Raw genomic sequence first — 18,957 nt, forward strand, 5'->3', positions numbered from 1 at the left:
AACCTCTGGCCTCCACATGCACATATATGCACACATGTGCACACATGTACACATACACACAAAGAAAATGTTGAACTAGAAAATTATTTACATATCTACAGGTTAAACAGTAACAGACACAAAGCTCAGTTAGTAGAGTTCTTGCCTAGCATGCAAGAAACCCTGAGTTTGAATCCTATCTACATAAAACTAGGTGTAATGATATATGCCAGGAGGTGGGGTCAGAGGAATCAGAACTTCAAGGTCATTGCCAGTTATATAGTAAACTTGAAGCCAGTCTGAGTTATATAGGACCCAGTTTCAAAGAAAGAAAACAAGACTGTCAAAAGTTTTTTTAAAAAATTAAGTTAGGAAGGCCAAGCACAAATAGCATGTACCTATAGTTCCAGCTACTCTGGGAGGCTAGACTAGGAGGACTGCACATTTTAGGTCAACACAGGCAATATAGCAAGACACTGAATAATATAATCATTTAAAAATAAGTAAATTGTGAGGAAAATCCTTGCCTTCAATAGGACAAAGCTAGAGAAATCAGTCAGTAAAATGCTTTCCAAACTATGCAAGAACCCACATAAAGGTGGAAGAATCAACTCCAGAAAGTTGTCTCTGACCAACACACACAGGGCATGACACACATCTCACTCACACACATTCTTCTCCAGTGTGCACACACACAACAATAAAGTTGATTTTTTTGTTTTGTTTTATTTTATTTTTAAAGTTTGGTGAGCTCTCAGGCCAATAAGCAACCTTGCCTCACAAAACAAGATGATGACTCTAGGGAACAACACCCATAGCTGTCTTCTGGCCTCCACGTGAACACACATACACACATACGTCTTCAATATGCAAATTCCCAGTTAATTTATTAGTAATATAATTCATACTATAACCCACCTGTACCATAATCTTTTCTAAATAAGAAAATTCCTTTCAGGGAATCCTTAAATATTATTTACTATTATCTACAATCTATCACCTATATTTTCCTCATTTATATACCTTTAAATGTAATTTTAGTCAATTTAAAAATACTTTTAAGACTTAAAGGGAAATAAAAAGGACTTCTAAGTTTTTTGCTGGTAGAATTTATTTTTTAAAAAACAAAGAACAAGGAAGATGAGGCCAGGGAAAGGGAAAAGAGAAGGAGAGAAAAAGAAGGAAAAGGGAAGAGAGAGGGGTGAGGAAGAAGATAAGAGGGAAAGAAAAAGGAAAGGTTGTCAAACATAAACAGATAATGTAGTTAGACAATGCAAATGATCTTTAAGCATGAAAAAACAATCAGCAATCATTTCTATCAACTCACCGAAATATAGGGGTGTGGCCAGGCTTTGGTTTGCTCCAAGTAAAGGGTGAAGGAACTGAAAGAAATTGGTCACCACATGAATCTTTCTTTAAAGGATACTGAGATCCAAGGCCATCATCTACTGAAGTCTCCCGGGATGGTGATAAGCTCCCTTGATCATCTGAACAGACCTCTAATTTTCCTGGTAGTATGGCAGCTTGATCTTCAGAAGTCTTCCTTGTTTTCAAAGGGATATCAGTCTCGACACAGTACTGAAATGGGAAAGGTGTAGGGCCAAGGCCTGATCCAGTGTGGACAGAAGCAGTAAGCCAGGTCTCTTCTGTTACACTTCCCCTAGGGGAGTGGCCAGGAGAAGGAACAGGTGAGTGATGGGGTGAAAGGGAACCAGCATAACACACTTCAGCACTAGAGTGCCGTCGTTTACCACAGGGAGAAGTGGGCCTTGATGAGGGTCCTGAGGCTGGTCTGGGGCTCAGCCAATTCTCATCAGTGATACTGGATCTAGGAGAGTGGCAAGGAGATTGCCGAGGTGACAAGGAGTGTCCAGGTCCATACTGTTGCTGCCAGGAGTCTTCTCCAGGACAGCCTCCTGGAGAGCCACCTGGAGAAGTCAGAGGTGAGCCAAGAGTAAATCGGGCAGCAGCTTCATTCAACTCTGAGTCCACATCATCATAAATGTGTGAGAGAGATTCACAAGAAGATGCATCTGAGAACCAGCTCCTAGAAGAAAGGCTGCTGGCAGGACTAGGACTAAAGGAAGACTCCCGGTAGGATGGCTCAAGTGGAAGATAGAGATGATCTCTAGAAGGTCTTTCCAAATATTCCCTTTCTGGGTCATTTATCTGTAGGTCGTCTTCATGTGCATCTGTTCCTTGATGACAGTTAGGAGAGATGGATGTAATTTGAATACTTGGGCACTCAAAGGGTTTGGGACCACCTAATGGGCTATATTTAGATTCAGAAATATCACCAGTTTCTTCATAATTTTTGTGACCTTGGAGCTGAAATGATGGTGACAAAGCAGAGGAGTGAGACTGCAGCAGCCCATGATGTGGTGAGCCAAACGATGAGTTTAAAGTAGATGGAGGTGGATCTACATTAAAGATGTAAATGGATGCACAATCATCTGGCTCAAGATCTATGAGGGAAGGAAAAACAAAAAACCACCACAACCAAAAAAGTCAATAAAAGAAATTAGAAAATTCAAGTGTATAAATTACTAGATGAAAAAGTAATAACAATCCTAAGAGAGAAAAATATTTGGACACTAAAATGCATGTCATTACCTCCAGTAAAGGGTTGGGCACAGTGATTCTATCTGTTTATTGCAACACACAGGCAGAGGATTACTGAACATTCAATGCCTATCTTAGCTATACAGTGGGTTTCAGGCCAGCTTGAGCTATTTCATCAAGCCATATCTCAACAACAAGAGGTGACTTAAAAATGCATCTATTTATTTTTGCAGCTATGCATGACTATTACATATGGAAATATGTATTATGTGACATTCTTTTTCTTTACTTCCACATTTCCAAAAATTATTCTCTGAGAATAGACTATTTTTTTTATAAAATGTATAGTGTGTATCTATATACTCACACACACAAATAAAAAATTAAAGCCACAGAACAATAAGATAATATAAATTGAGTCAGCAAGATGGCTTAGTGGATAAAGGGGCTTGCTGCCAAGTCCAATGATAGAAGTTCAAGCTCTGGAACCCGCATAATAGGAGAAAACCAACTCTTGCGTTTTGTCCTATGACTTCTATTGGGGCACTATGGCATATGCACACTCACACCATCATGCTGGAAAAAAAATACCCTGAATTTAATTTAAAATTTCAGATATTTTACTATTTTCATTTTTGTGTTTGCCTGCATTTATATTAATATACCACATGGGTACAAGTGGCATCAGATCTCCTGGAACTAGAGTCACAGAAGGTTGTAAGTAACTTTGTGGGTGCTAGGAACAGAACCTAGATCCTCTGCAAGAGCAGCAGGTGCTTTCAACACTGATGCTTCTCTCCAAGCCTCAAAGAATTTTTCTTTTTGGTTTTCTGAGACAGGGTTTCTTTGTGTAGCCCTGGTTGTCCTGAAACTCACCACATAAACCAGGCTAGCCTTGAATTAAAAGAGATCACCTGCCTTTGCCTCTCAAGTGCTGGGATTAAAGGCATGACACAACTGGCAAGAATTTTTTTAAACGGTAGTGCTATATTTGGCAATTGCAGGTTAAGATTGAATGAAACAGTTTTTGAAAAGCATCTGGGACGTTGGATGGTGGTGGCACATGCCTTTAATCCCAGTACTCAGGAGGCAGAGGCAGGTGGAACTCTGAGTTCAAGGCCAGCATGGTCTACAGAATGAGTCCAAGAAAGTCAGAGTGACAGAGAAATCCTGTCTAGGGGGAGGGGAGACAGAAAAAGAAAGAAAACCACCTTGGGAGTTAGGAGGGAGTGATGGTTTATACTTAAATCCTAGAATTTGGGAGGCGGAAGGATCACCAGTTCTAGGCCAGAGTAGGCCAGACAATGAGTTTGAGACCCATCTGGGATACACAGTGAGACTGTCTTAAAAAACAAATGGTAGGTTTTTACTAATTTTTGGTGGAGGTATGGTTTGTTGTTGTATGTTCTACCCTACCATTAACTTTGACTCTTACTCACGTCATTTACTCTTTATAGGTCTCAGTTTCCTTCCAATAAAATTCAAGATTTCTCTTTTAAGAAGAGTATATAATTAACAAAAATATCTTCTTCCTCTGTAGTCATATCATCAGGAATTCATGTTTGCACACAGCAGACCAGGATGGGGCTGGAAAGATGGCTCATCAATAGAGAGCACTGGCTGCCCTTCCGGAGAATCTGAGTTTGATTTGTTTTGTCTTTGAGTTTTTTGTTTGTTTGTTTGAGAGAGGGTCTTACTATGTCCTGAAACTCACTATGTAGACCAGACTGGCCTTAAATTCACAAAGATCTTCCTGCCTTTGCCTCCCAAGGGCTGGAATTAAAGGCTTATGCCCACAAACCCAGTGTGTGGGTTTGATTTGACTACCAGCACCCATACAGCAGCTTCTAAGTGTCTGAAACTCTAGTCCAAGAGAAACCAATGCCCTCTTCTATGGGAACAAAGCATGCACATGCTATACTGACCATTAGGCAAAACATCCATACACATAAAACAAAAAAGCCAGACATGGCTAGATCCTTTACCAAAACAGAAAATAACTGATTGAGGATTTTGACTTATAGTTGATTATTAATCTTCATAAATTTAGAATTTTTAATTTATTCCTTAGCTAGGCATGGTAGCACACATGTATAATCTCAGCACTCCAGTTTGGGCAGTGGGATAGAGTTTAAGGCTAGCCTTGGCTACCAAGAGAAACCCTGTCTCAAAATAAACATTAAGTAAGATCAAATCCACCCCTTGCTAGAATATAATACTAAGCAAGTCCTGCCAGAGACTTAAAACCATACTAGCAACTATTATATTCTTCATCACTACATAATCCAGTTTTTAAAATCTCATTTTTACCTAATGTACTTTTTTTAAAAAAAATCTTATTTTGAGTGGAAATCATTCATGAAAGACTTAGTTTCATTCTAAAGCATTTATTATACCAATGTTATTTCAGTGGTTGATTAATGCTGAAATTCATAGCTTCCTCCAAGTAAACTGTAAATAAAAAAATATAAATAAATGGTGTGTTGAGGAACTGATCATTGTGTATCAGTTTTCTGTGTTGGCATGAGAACTTGAACTTGAATCTCTATCAACTAATGAAAAGAGATGGGTATAGCTGTGTATGTCTGTAACCTCAGCACTGAGGGCTGAGAGGCAGGCAGTTCTCAGGAATTCCCAGCAAGCAAGCCTGCTCAGCGGAAATGGTGGGCTTCTGGTTCAGGGAGAGTCTCAGGCTATAAGGTGAATAGCAATAGAGGAAAACACCTGACATCCTCCACAAGCCTCTTTGTGCATGGGAGCGTGGACACACATAAACACACAAGCAGAATGAATGTCTTAAAGTAGTACAAAGACACAAAAGATAATGTAATGTACTGCTTCATCCTTTTCTCTGTGTCTAGAAATCACAACTCTGAGAATGATAGCAGCCACTCCAACCACACCTTAACAGTCATAAGATTTTCAACACTAGATGCAAGATGCTCCAGAACCATCTCAAGACTTGTTTAATTTTTAAAAAAATGTTCTATCAGAGACTAGAGAGACCTAGGAAAGCAGACAGCAATCTGAAGAACACAGATAGCCGTTCATGTCTTTACTAACAGTAAACCAATCTGTCCTACCACCTGTTTTTTTTTTTTTTTTTTTTGACAACCTACAAGCTAAGAATGGTTTTTAAAAGAAACTGTTTTATGAGATACAATGTGCTTCAAATACTGGTGTCTATAAACAAAACTTTATTGGAACTTGGCCACATTTAATTATGTGCTGTTCATGGTTACTGTCCCATAAAGATAGAGAAGAGTAACTTTGAAAAAACACTTAAGTAGATGCCACATTGTTGCTTGGGACACAGTAATATAGTTTTGTTGCTGTTTTGTGGTGCTCAGGACTGAACCTAGGGCTTTACAAATACTGGGCAAACATTCTACACAAAGCTATATATCTAGTCCTTTTTGTTTTGAGATAGAGAAGTGTGGGGGAAAGAGTGTCTGTCCATGAATCCCTGACTCATCTGCAAACTGCTGTGTACACAAAGCTGACCTACAACTCTCTTAAGTGTACTAGTCTTGTGTTGACCCTGCAGTGATCCTGGACTCTGCCTCGTCACAAACACCAGTAATCCCAGCAGTTGGGTGGCTGAGGCACACATAGCAAGACTCTGTTTCAAAACAAAAATAACAGCAAAAATCAATCAATCAATCAATCAATCAATCAATGAATCAGTAAGTAAGCAAGATGAATATGGCATACATGCACATACTCCCAGCACCGGGAGGTGAAGCCAGAAAGATTAGGAATCCTAGATCAGCCATGGCTATATACACCTGGCTCCTCAGTTCAGCTCTGTTTTCAAATTTTTAGCAAGGGACAGTAGCACATATTTGAAATCCCAGTACTCAAGAGGCTAAGGCAGAAGGACTGGCACAAGTTCAAGGCCAGCCTGAGCAACATAGTGAGTTCCAGAATTCTGGGCTACAATCTCAAAAAGAAAAAAACAACAAAAAGAATAACTATGGATTAAGCAATTCTTCCCAGTTACATATTCATTAAAATATGTCTCTATAAGAACTTGCACACACATGTTTGTAACAGTATTATTTGAAATGGCCAAAGGGTGAAAAAAAAATCAGGTAATTCTCAATATATTAATGGATAACCAAACTGTGGTATACTCAATGAAATATAAAGTGGAACAAATAAGATACATTGTGGTACTGCATAAATGCAATCCAAGCTACTTAGTAGGCTGAAGCAACACAGTAAGAATCTTTCTCATTAAGAAAAGAAATGCCACTTGGGAGGCAGAGGCAGGCGGATCTCTGTGAGTTCGAGACCAGCCTGGTCTACAAGAGACAGGACAGGCTCTAAAGCTTCAGAGAAACCCTGTCTTGAAAACCCAAAAAAAAAAAAAAAAAAAAAAAGAAATGCCAGCTGGAGAGATGATTCAGAAGTTAAGAGCACTGGCTGCTCTCCAAAGGACCTGAGTTCAATTCCCAGCAACCATATGGTGGCTCATAACTGTCTATAATGGGATCTGATGCCCTCTTCTGTCATGCAGGCATACACACAAATAGAACACTTATATACATAAAAACATGAATAAATAAATCTTAAATGAAAGAAAGAAAAGAAAAACTAAGCCAGGCAGAGGTGGTATATGCCTTTAATCCCAGCACTATGGAGGAAGAAGCAGGCAAATCTCTGTGAGTTCGAGGCCAGTCTGGTCTACAGAGTGAGTTCCAGGACAACTAGAGCTACACAAAGAAACTATGTCTCAAAAAAACCAAAATGGAAAAAAAAAAAGGACAAAAAAAAAAGGAAAGGAAATACTACATCTTGAGTTAAACTTGAAAACATTTTAAGTGAAAGGCATAAACACAAAGTCACACTGTGCCCTTTATCTTGTATATCCACAATAAACAAATCCAGAATTAGGAAGAAGCGAAGGCAAACTAAAAAACTAATTGGGCACGAAGTTTTTTGGTTTGGTTTTTTTTTTTTTTTTTTAATGAGTAATAACCATGCTCCTCAATTTCCACACCTCCCAACTCTACTTTTTCTTAAGGCAGTAAATGAAATTTTCTGACAAGGTGAAAGGATGCCTGGGCAACCACACTGAAAACAGGATGATGAAACAAAGTCATTCTAATATGCGTATATTGAAACCCTACGTGATTTTCTACTCCCATGGCTCACAGCATAACACACTTACACTCTCTAGGCAATAGACCTGGCAGACTTTTCACTTGGGAATCTAATAACCTAAGGAAAAAGAACTACAGATAATGACCTCAAAGGTAACCTCGTTTAAAAAAACCTACAAGGCCTACAGTTAGCAAACATCCTTGTGATCACAGAATATATGATTTTGTTGCCCATTTTAAGTCATTAGTAACTGATAAAAGCTTCAAAATTTAAAATAGTCAAGTCAGGCATAGTGGCACATGGCCCTAATCCCAGCTATCCAGAGGCTGAGGCAGAGAATCTCAAATCTGAGGTATAGTGAGCTTCAAGAGAGCCCAAGCAGCAGAGCAAAGCCATGACTCAAAAAACAAAAAAGTAAAAACAGATGCCCATTTAAGATCAACAAGAGCCAAGTGTGGCGACACAAGCTGTAATACTAGTACTAAGGAAGCTGAGGCAAAGGATGTGAAACTCAGTGAGAGATCCAGTCTCAAAGGAATAAGGCAGAACATGGGGAAAAAAACTGCCCAACATAATCCTTTAGCTTCTGGGTGTGTGCACACCAACATAGATAAAGAAACAAATAAACAAGAAAATTGTTGAAAATCACAACTTTGAAAAAATTTGAAAAAAATATCGCAATAGAAGATAACAAAAAGTAATGTATTCCCATAGTTTCATTAATAAGCAACAGCAAGCCTGGCAATGATGGTGCATGCATCCCAGCACCTGGGAGAAAGAAGCAGGTGGATCTCAGTGAGTTCGGGACCAGCCTGGTCTACAGAGCAAGTTCCAAGACAGCCAGGGCTACACAGGCTCAAAAAAAAAAAGGGGGGGGGGAGTAAAACACATAAGGCATTCAGTAGGGCATTCAGTCAAGAAGTTTGGTGACACACACCTGTAATCCCAGCACTCTGAAGGCAAAGCAAAAGGATTACTGCCAAGTTCAACACCACCAGCCTGGTCTATACATAACAAGCTCTAGGTCAGCCTGGACAATCAGAGTAAGCCAGAATCCCACCACTTGGAAGGTAGAGGCTGGCAGATTTCTGTGAGTTCAAGGCCAGCCTGAACTAGTTCCAGGACAGCCAGGGCTACAAAGAGAAATGCTGTCGGGGAAGGGGAAGGGGGAAAGGGACAAAAAAAAAAAATCTAAAGAAAGAAAGAAAAAGAAAAAAAAAGAACAAAAACAATATACTGAGAAGCACTGTGCTAGAATGAACACATAATTTAACAAATACTATTTTCTATTATTAATATATCCCATCAAGGTCGGGTGGTGATGGCACATGCCTTTAATTCCAGCACTTGTGAGGCAGAGGCAGGCAGATTTCTGGTTCGAGGCTAGACTGGTCTACAGAGCTAGTTCCAGGACAGCCAGAGCTGTTACAAAGAGAAACTCTGTCTCGAAAAACCAAAATAAATAAATTATATATATATATATATATATATATATATATATATATCACCAAAGCAGAACAAAAATACTCTTCAAAGTATTTACTTATTTATGTGTATGGATGTTTTGATTGCATGTATGCTTGTGCATCCCATACATGCCTGGTACTCACAGAGGCCAGAAGAGAGGGTAGGTTTCCCTGACCAGTCTGGAATACACAGGGCAGTCAGGAAACCAGTCTCAAAAAAGAAAAAGAAAAACCAGTCCCAGAAACACAGTGGAGAGCTATTAAGGAAGATACAAACCTCTGGCCTCCATACACACACCAGTGTACCAGACACATACAGCATATATGTAAACACACCAATAGTGATATATCTGTAGTCCCAGCTACTGAGTCCGGGAGCTTACTGTGAGACTGGGTCATATAAAAAGACACTGTCTTTAAAACAGGTAGGGCGGGCTGGAGAGATGGCTCAGTGATTAAGAGCATTGCCTGCTCTTCCAAAGGTCCTGAGTTCAATTCCCAGCAACCTAAGCATAGGAGCTCACGCCTTTAATCCCACCATTTGGGAGCTTGAGGCAAGAGGACTGCTCAGGTCAGGTCAGGTCCTACCTGGGAACATTACTGAAAAATATTTTTAAAGAATCTGAACCAGACACAGTGATGCATCTTTAATGTCAGCATTCAAGAAGCAGAGGCAGGCTGATCTCTGTGAGTTTGAGGTCAGCCTAGCCTACAGAGTTTCAGGACAGCCAGGGCTATGTAGAGACTCTGCCTCAATAAACAAACCAATCTAAAATTAATCCAACTTTAGAGCTCATATAACTCTATCCATTTTTGATTATGATAAAGAATATCATAACTAAATCCATGCCAACACTGCCCGGATGACCAGAAACTGGAGGATAGCCCAAAGACCTAGGGTAAAACCAAACACGGCTCCCCCTCCATCAAGAAAATGATATCTAATGATGTTTTACTATACTCATAGACTGGTGCCTAGTCATCGTTAGAGAGGCTGCCTCCTGCAGCTGATGGGAGTGGATGCAGAGACCCACAGCCAAACATTAAGTGGACAGCAAGGCTAGAGGTCTCCACTGGGTCCTTCCCCTTGGAGCTCTAGGAAGAGGAGAGAACTGTGGGAGCCAGAGGAGTCAAGGTCATTGGGAGAGCACAGCCCACAGAATCAACTAAGCAGGGCTCATGGGGGCTCACGGAGACTGAAGTGGCAATCACGGAGCTTAAATGGGTCTGTGCTAGGTCCTCTGCATATATGTTATGACTGTTGGCTTGGTATTTTAGGAGGACATTAGACAGTGGGAGTAAGGGTATCTCTGATATTTTTTTATTAAAAAAAAAATCTTTTCTCATTTTACTGCCCCAAATCTAGTACCCACTCCCTCCCCTCCTCCAGCTCCCTCCACTTTCCCCCCATCCCAACCTCCATCCACTCCTCAAAGAGGGTAAGGCTTCCCATGGGGAGTCAACAAAGTCTAGCACATTGCTTTGAGGCAGGACCAAGGCTCTCCCTGCTGTATCTAGGCTGAGCAAGGTATCCCTCCAAAGAGAATGGGTTCCAAGTATCTGATTCTTTTGCCCACTTTTGGGACCCTTTTCCTCCTACTGGGTTGCCTCATGCAGCCTTGATGTGAGGGTTTTTGCCTGGTCTTATTACATTTTGTTGTGCTATGTTTAGTTCATGTCTCTGGGAAGCCTGCTCTTTTCTGGGGTAGGAGGTGGACTTGGAGAAAAGGGACAGTGATAGGGAATCAGGAGGAGTGGAGGGAGGGGAAGCTGCAGTAGGGATATACTGAATGAGAGAAGAATAAACAAGAATTAAAAGAAAAATATTAATCTGATTTTAAAAAAACTACCCCAAATTATGAAATGCAAAAAAAATAGAAAATTCTAAAGCACTTACCAAACCAAACAAAAACAAAAGTAAAAAAAAAAAAAACATGAAAAAAAAAGAAATTAGGGAGTGCAAAGGTTTGACAAAGGATCTCACACTAAAACCCAGGCTGACCTAGAATTTACCATGAAGTCAAGGTCAGGCTCAAACTCACAGCAGTCTTGCCTCAGCTTCTCAAATACTAGAGTTGCAGAATAAAGCCATCAGGGTTGGCTAAAATGTATATTTTAGATGCAAGAGCTTTTACCTGCTGCTGGCAGCATGACATACTGAAACTGTACATTTTATAGGAAATAAAAGTTTAAGGTATTTCTTAAACTGTGTCTGGATTTTCAAGCTTTCATTGAATTACAGTTCCTTTTCATACACAAATACCAATGTGTTAAGTAGACCTTTCCAAAAAAAAAAAAAAAAAAAAAATTCAGCTTATGGCTATCTTACTTAAATCTTACAACTCCAATCATTTCTCTTGCCAAAAGCTTGCCAACTACAAGCAAATAGGAAAAGTCATATGATATATATATATATATATATATATATATATACACACATACACATACATACATACAAACAAAAAGCTCATTCTTATTTGTGTCTCCTTCAAGTCTTCCTGACTAAAACTGACTCCTCTGTTACTTGAACCTCCTATGGCATGTCGGGGCAAATTTCATGACTTAGATTCAATTTTAGAAGGCAGGCTTACTGCCAAGTTTGCTGTGTCTATTCTCCTTAGGATAGCTTTAGACAACACCTTTCTTATTCATGTTACTGCTATGACCAAACTATAGCATACTATCAAATAGGGCTCAACCTACTCAGGTTTCCTACCTCATGAGTAATGTGATTACCTTCATTGCATTATAGCCTCTCAGCCACAGTCCTATTTAAAATAAAAATTCTCAACTACCAATAATAAAATAGAACTGGTAATATAATTCACTAACTTTTAAAAAAAGTTTCTGTTTCATAAATGGAGCTAGAACCAGTGGTGTATCATTCCCTAGCATGTGAAAGGCCCTGGCATTAACCATACACTCACAAGTATGCACATGCACACACACACTCCAATTCATAAGTTTTTAAAAAAGATTTTTATTGTGTGTGTGTACATTTGTGTGTATGAACAAACACATGTTCAAAGGTACCCTTGAAGACCAGACAGGACACTGAATCCCCACAGAACTAAAGTTAGAGGTGGCTGCACACTGTTCATTGTGGGACCAAACTCAGGTCCTCTGCAAAACCAGCAAGTATTCTTAATCAGTGAGCCCTCTTTTCCAGTCCCTAATATCAGTTTTTATGACTCAAGAAAAGCAAACAATACAATTTCTCTTCAAAAATGTCCTTATGATTAGACTTAACTGGACAAAAGAAAGCAAGCCTCAAAAGCAGAGTTTGGACTATGCCTGCTATAAAAATAACTATGATTTTAGGGATAGTTTATGGATACTGCTGAAAGACAAGTCGATAAGAGAAAGTAGATTCTGGGTTAGTGATACAATTTAATTGGTAGAGAGTGCTTGTCTAAAACACAGGAGGCTCTAGGCTCAAACTCTAGGACCACATTTATTGTGTGTGGTAGCACACACCTGTACCTCAACACTCTAAAGCAGGAGGATCAGAAGTTCAAGGTCATCTTCAGTATACAAGTTCAATACCATCCAAAGATACATGAGATCCTGCCTTAAGAAAAACAAAACAAAAAGCATTAAGTTGATTGTAATATATTTCTAGGCCAACCTAGAACTTGATATACAGCTAAGACCAGCCTTAAACTCTTGATCCTCTTGCTTTCACCTCAAGTTTTAATTTTTATATTATTCTATAAAACACTACAGTAAAACCTCTACTAATATTTTAGAATACATGCCAAAATATGAAAGAGAGAGAGAGAGAGAGAGAGAGAGAGAGAGAACTGAAGTACAGTCTGGGATACAAAGATTTGTCTCAAATGATAAAGAAAAATAATGGAACACCAGCATTCATCTTGGTTTCCTGATTGTGAAACAATGTAACCAACAGTCACCTCAGCTACCACAGCTAACCTTCCCTGCCAAAAAAACAGTATTCCCTCAAAACATAAACAAAGTAAATCCTCCCTGAAGATAGATTCTTTTTGAGTACTTGGTCACTACAATGAGGAAATTTCCTTTGAAGTAGGGTCTTGGTAACTCTGAATTCTGAAGAACTCTGCTTCAGCTGAGATACTACTGCTTGTGCATGCTGGAGAAAAGGATGAAGAATCTTGTCAAAACCACCTGAACTGGAGGAACTTAACCAGAAGCCTCAAGACAATGAAGAATAGAGCATGTTCTAATCTAACTCCCACAGGGAAGCTGCAGGTAATTAACACAAAGTGGGGTCTTTCCACCTTTGTAACTACTGAGGAAGTCACTATCTCCAAGGAACCCAAATATTCTCATTGCAAAACATTTTACAGAACACTTTTCACCTATCTCCGAGGCTTAGAGCTGAATGAAGAAAGCTCTCTGAAGACTGGTACAATTTTAAATCCTATGACAGACTCAAGTAAAAATCAGTAGCAGTATCATCACAGACGTGTCTTTAAAAATAAAAAGACGGCAGCTGGGTGGTGGTGGTGCACGCCGGGAGGCAGAGGCAGGCGGATCTCTGAGTTCGAGGCCAGCCTGGTCTACAAGAGCTAGTTCCAGGACAGGCACTAGAAACTACAGGGAAACCCTGTCTCAAAAAAAAAAAAACAAAACCTAACTAACTAACTAACTAAATAAATAGGCGGCAATATTAGCAAGCAAAACTAACAAACAAAAAAATCACACACACAAACCCAAGGCCCAGTCCTTAAACACAATGTGATGAAAACAGAAGAATGAGGGTCAGTGGGCTTGTCAGCAGGTAAAAGTGCTTGCCTCCAAGTCTGCTTCCCTGAAGCCCAGAGACTTGAAGGACAGCACTGGCTCCTTCAAGTTGTCTTCCGAACTCTACACATGAGCTGTGGCAGTGCAAGCAGACCCAAAATAAATATTTAAAATTTGTTTTTAAAAGTGAACACAGGTTTTTGTTTTCTTATTGGTTTCTTCCTTTTTTTCTTTTTCTTTACTTTTTTTTGGTTTTTGGTTTTTGTTTTGTTTTTCGAGACAGGGTTTCTCTATAGCTTTGGAGTCTGTCGTATAACTACTTGTAGACCAGGCTGGCCTCAAACTCACAGAGATCCACCTGCCTCTGCTTCCTGAGTGCTGAGATTAAAGGTGTGCGCCACCACTGCATGGCTTGGTTTGGTTTATTTTTTAAATTATTGTATGTATGATGTATCAGTGTAGGCACGTGCGTGTCACAGCGTGCACTCAGAGGTCAGAATCTTGGGAATCGGTTCTTTCCTTACATCTTTACAGGGAGTTCAGGGACTAAACTCATTTTATCAGACTTGCATAACAAGTCTTTTGACTGCCATGCACATCTTGCAAGTCCTTCTTTAAAAAAAAAAAAAAAAAACTGGTTTCAGGGAGCCTAGGATTGCCTCAAACATTCTATCTAATAATTATAGGCTAATCTTGAACTCCTGATCCTCCTGCCTCTACCATCCAAGTGCTAGGATTACAGGTATATATCATACCTCACATTAGATGAATTTATTTACTTGTTTGTTTGTTTAGTTAGTGTAGCCCCGGCTGTCCTGGTACTTGCTCTGCAGACTAGGCTGCTCTTGAACTCAAGAGATCCCCCTGCCTCTGCCTCCCAAGTGCTGGAATTAAAGGTGAGTGCCACCATTGCCCAGCTAGATCAATATTTTTAACAAAGCAGTTATCACTCTCTTTTCTCCCCTGGGCTTTTCCTCATATTCACACACTTACTTATCTCTATCACACAGTTTTGCTAGTATCTCTAGGAGCATCCTCCAATTCCTATCAAGTAAAGTGTGAAACAGAATATTAGTAGGTACATGATGGTCCACATCTGTAATCCCAGCATCTAGAGAAGTAGAGGTAGGAGGATAAGGAATTTAAGATTCTCTTCAACTACATCAAGGGTTCTAGGCCAGCTTGGATTACAGGAGACCTTTTTTCTAAACAAAACAAACAAAACACTGAGCTTGATGATACACTCCTTTAGTTCCAGCACTTGAGGAGCAGGGCAAGAAAATCTCCGAGTTCCAGGCTAGCCTGGTCTACATAGTGAGTTCCAGACCAGGTAGGACTATATAGTGAGACCCCATCCCAAAGGAACTTAACAAATAAAGTCAAGCATAATGGTGCATACTTGTAATCCCTGTACTTGGGAGGTGGAGGCAGCAGGATCAGGAGTTCAAGATCAGTCTTGGTTATATGGCCCGGCTTGGCATACACAAGACCCTACCTCAAAACAAACACACAAAAGCACAATATTAAACTATTATTCCAAGTAAACAGTGAAATGTTAACCACTGACTCAATTACTCAATACATACTCTCACTGCATCCAAGTCTAAAGAAAAACCTAGTCTATGGCATGAAAATATGGATTGGTAGCAATCAAATTCTCTTCTACAATACCTAATATATGAACTGTAAAAATATTACAGAAAATCCTAACAAGCAACTTCCCTTTTTTCACCCTGATTTAAATATCCAATTATACTTGTATGATCATTAAATCAATCTCCTTTCAAACCTCACTGAGTCAGTAACTCAAAAAAGTAGAACAATATAATTAAAAGCAAAAGAACATCAGTATCTTTTTTTAAAGGTAAGGTCTATGTAGCCCTGGAACTCCACTATGGAGACCAGAGTAGCCTTGAACTCACAGAGATCCTCCTGCCTCTGCCTTCTCAATGCTGGGATTAAAGATGTGTACTGCTATGACTTGCATTAAAAGAAAAAAAAGTAATGAAATCAGGGCTAGAGAGGTAGCTCAGCAATTAAGAGCACTGACTACTCCTCCAGAGGACCTGGGTTAGATTCCAGTGACCCACACAAGTGACTCACAACCATCTGCAGCTCCAGTCCCAACGTAATCTCACACCCACTTCTGGCTTCTACGGGCCCTGCATATATGTGGTGCACAATTATACACACAAAACCCATATGTATAAATGTTAAAAAAAAAAAAGCTTTTAAAGAACAAAATGAAAATATCTAAGACCAATTACTCCAACTCATGTCAGGTTTTTTGTTGTTGTTTGTTTTTGCTTTTAGATTTTCTTATTTTAAATCACGTGGGTATGTGCAGTGAGTACAGGCACCCTCAGGGCCAAAGGTGTAAGATCTCCCTGGAGCTGAAATTACAAATAGTTGTGAGCTTCGTGACGTGTATTACCCCAGTTACAAAAAACGAACAAAGCCGGGCGGTGGTGGCGCACACCTTTAATCCCAGCACTCGGGAGGCAGAGGCAGGCGGATCTCTGTGAGTTCGAGACCAGCCTGGTCTACAAGAGCTAGTTCCAGGACAGGCTCCAAAGCCACAGAGAAACCCTGTCTCGAAAAACAAAAAAAAAACAAAACAAAAAAAAAACAAAACAAAAAAAACGAACAAAAGCACTGAGTGAAAATAAAAACAGAGCTGGGCATGGTGGCACATGGCTGCAATCCCAGCATAAGGGAGACTGACAGAGGATTATAAATTCAAGACCAGCTTGGATTACATGGTAAGACTGTATCTCAAAAATAAAAAAATAAAAACTAGACATTAGAAGATAATTTATCAAAGACATAGTAAATTATATTGACGGCACTAAGCAAAGTAAATTACACCAAAAGCTCTATCTAGGAAAAAAGTCTCAAAGTTTACACATGAAAAACCTGTTATTAGTAGGTGTAAGCTGAAACAGGAAACTACCATGAGTTTGAGAATAGCCTGGGCTACAGAGGAAGCTATTTTTAAAGAAAAAAGGTATATCAATATTTGATGATTATGTAAATTTCTTGCAAAAATAAATTATAAAACAAAAATATTTCTTCTCTTCAAAAACTTAAAACCAGTAGTAGATAAGATATTATATATAATGTAGCATGCATTTCTTCTGGTGATTCTCATTTTGGACTAGAAAATACTTAATAAATTTTGGGGTAGAAAGACAGCCCAACAATTATGAGGACCCACAATGGGTGGCTCACAACTGTCTATATCTGCAGCAAGGTGGGAGGTAGAAACTGGAAGATTGTTTAGGGCTTGCTGGCCACCAGCATAGCGTCAGATTCAGTGAAAGATCCTGTCTTCAAGGGAAAAAAGCAAAGAGTAATAAAACAGAACATTGCACTTCCTCCTCTGACGTCTGTGCACATACACACACACACACACACACACACACAAACTGAATTTTCAGATAACAATTATTTATAACAGCAAACTAGAGAGCTGCAAACAGTATACTGGAGTACTACAAGTTGCTCTTTATAATAATAGTGTGCACTAAACACAGGTAGGTTTTGTTGTTGTTTACTGCTGTTTGTTTTTTCTAGCCTGGAATTCTCTATATAAACCATATTGACCTCAAACTTGTTGTGGTCGGCCTGCCTCTACCTACTCTGAACACGAACAACACTGAGTTACATTAAATACTTTGCCTAGCACTACATTAATGTTTCTAAAATCTCTATGGGGATACATGGTCAGTTTGAAGCTAGATACTAGGAAAAAGTTTAACAAAATAGTCTGATTTAAAAAAAAAGAAAAAAGTCAGCCAGGCAATAGTGGTGCATGCCTTTAATCCCAGCACTTGGGAGGCAGAGGCAGGCAGATCTCAGTGATTTTGAGGCCAGCCTGGTCTACAAAGCAGGTTCCAGAACAGTCAGGACTGTTACACAGAGAAACCCTGTCTTAAAAACCAAAAACAAACAAAAAAGGCTATCCTGGAACTCTCTATGTCAAGCAGGCTAGCCCTGAACTCACAGAGATCTCCACCTACCTCTGCTTCCCAGGGGCTGGGATTCAAGGTGTTCACCAACCATGATCAGCCTCCATAAAGAATTTTCAAAATACCTTTTCACTGTATGGAAATTTCAACGTGCTCTATCTATTCTCAAACCTTCAGAGAAATATAGAACCAATGTAGGCCAAAATTAGAAGACTACTTGCATTTCGAGGCCAGCCTGGGCTACATAGTGAGTTCTAGGCTAGCCTGTAGTACATAGGGAAACAGTATCTCAATAAAATACAAAAGCAAAAAGTTTTATTTTTCATATAAATTTCACCATAATGGAAAACATATTTTTAAGAAAATGACCAGTTGGGAAGTGGTGGCATATACCCAGCACTCAGAAGGCAGAGGCAGGAGGATCTCTGTGAGTTCAAGGCCAGCCTACAGAGTGTTGGACAGGCTCCAAAGCTACAGAGAAACCTTGGGGGGGGGGGTGAAAGAAAGAAAGGAGGGAGGGAGAGAGAGGAGGGGAGGGGAGAGGAGCGGAGGGAGGAAAGAAGAAAAGGAAAAAAATGATGACTGAATATAGTGGCATATGCCTCCAACTCCAGAACTTGGAAGATGAGGCAGGAGCCCACTTGGAATTAGAGACTATCTAAGAAAGAAATGATAGGGAAAAATTAAAAAGAAGAGAGGGAAGAAAACCTCCTAGAATATTTTAAAGTGGGCTTCTGGTAAAAACTAAAACAGCTCATGTTTACCTCTAGGATTACAAGTGCAAATCGAGTTACAAACTTTCTTCCTAAAAATTCACTCAAACAAGTTGTTTTTATTTTTTTCAATCTCCATAATCTAAGTACAATTCAATGCCATTCTCTCCATAAGCTCCTCTTTTCTGTTTCTTTTTTTAAAAAATATTTATTTATTTATTTATTTATTTATTTATTTATTTATTTATTATGTATACAATATTCTGTCTGTGTGTATGCCTGCACGCCAGAAGAGGGCACCAGACCCCATTACAGATGGTTGTGAGCCACCATGTGGTTGCTGGGAATCGAACTCAGGACCTTTGGAAGAGCAGGCAATGCTCTTAACCTCTGAGCCATCTCTCCAGCCCCTTTCTGTTTCTTTTATATATA

The 18,957-nt window shown here is 39.5% G+C and overlaps 1 protein-coding gene across 2 annotated transcripts in view; it reads right to left on the reverse strand.

Moving 5' to 3' along the window:
* The window catches only part of Nfatc3 (nuclear factor of activated T cells 3), a 74,233-nt gene that overhangs the window by 53,656 nt on the left and 1,620 nt on the right, over positions 1-18,957 (reverse strand). For both annotated transcript variants that reach the window (XM_038312276.1, XM_038312278.1), the window contains exon 2: positions 1,307-2,444. In XM_038312276.1, the coding sequence (XP_038168204.1) occupies positions 1,307-2,444 (1,138 nt within the window). The remainder of the gene's footprint in view (positions 1-1,306; positions 2,445-18,957) is intronic.

This window comes from Arvicola amphibius, chromosome 15, assembly GCF_903992535.2.
Source record: "Arvicola amphibius chromosome 15, mArvAmp1.2, whole genome shotgun sequence".
Lineage (NCBI taxonomy): Eukaryota > Metazoa > Chordata > Mammalia > Rodentia > Cricetidae > Arvicola > Arvicola amphibius.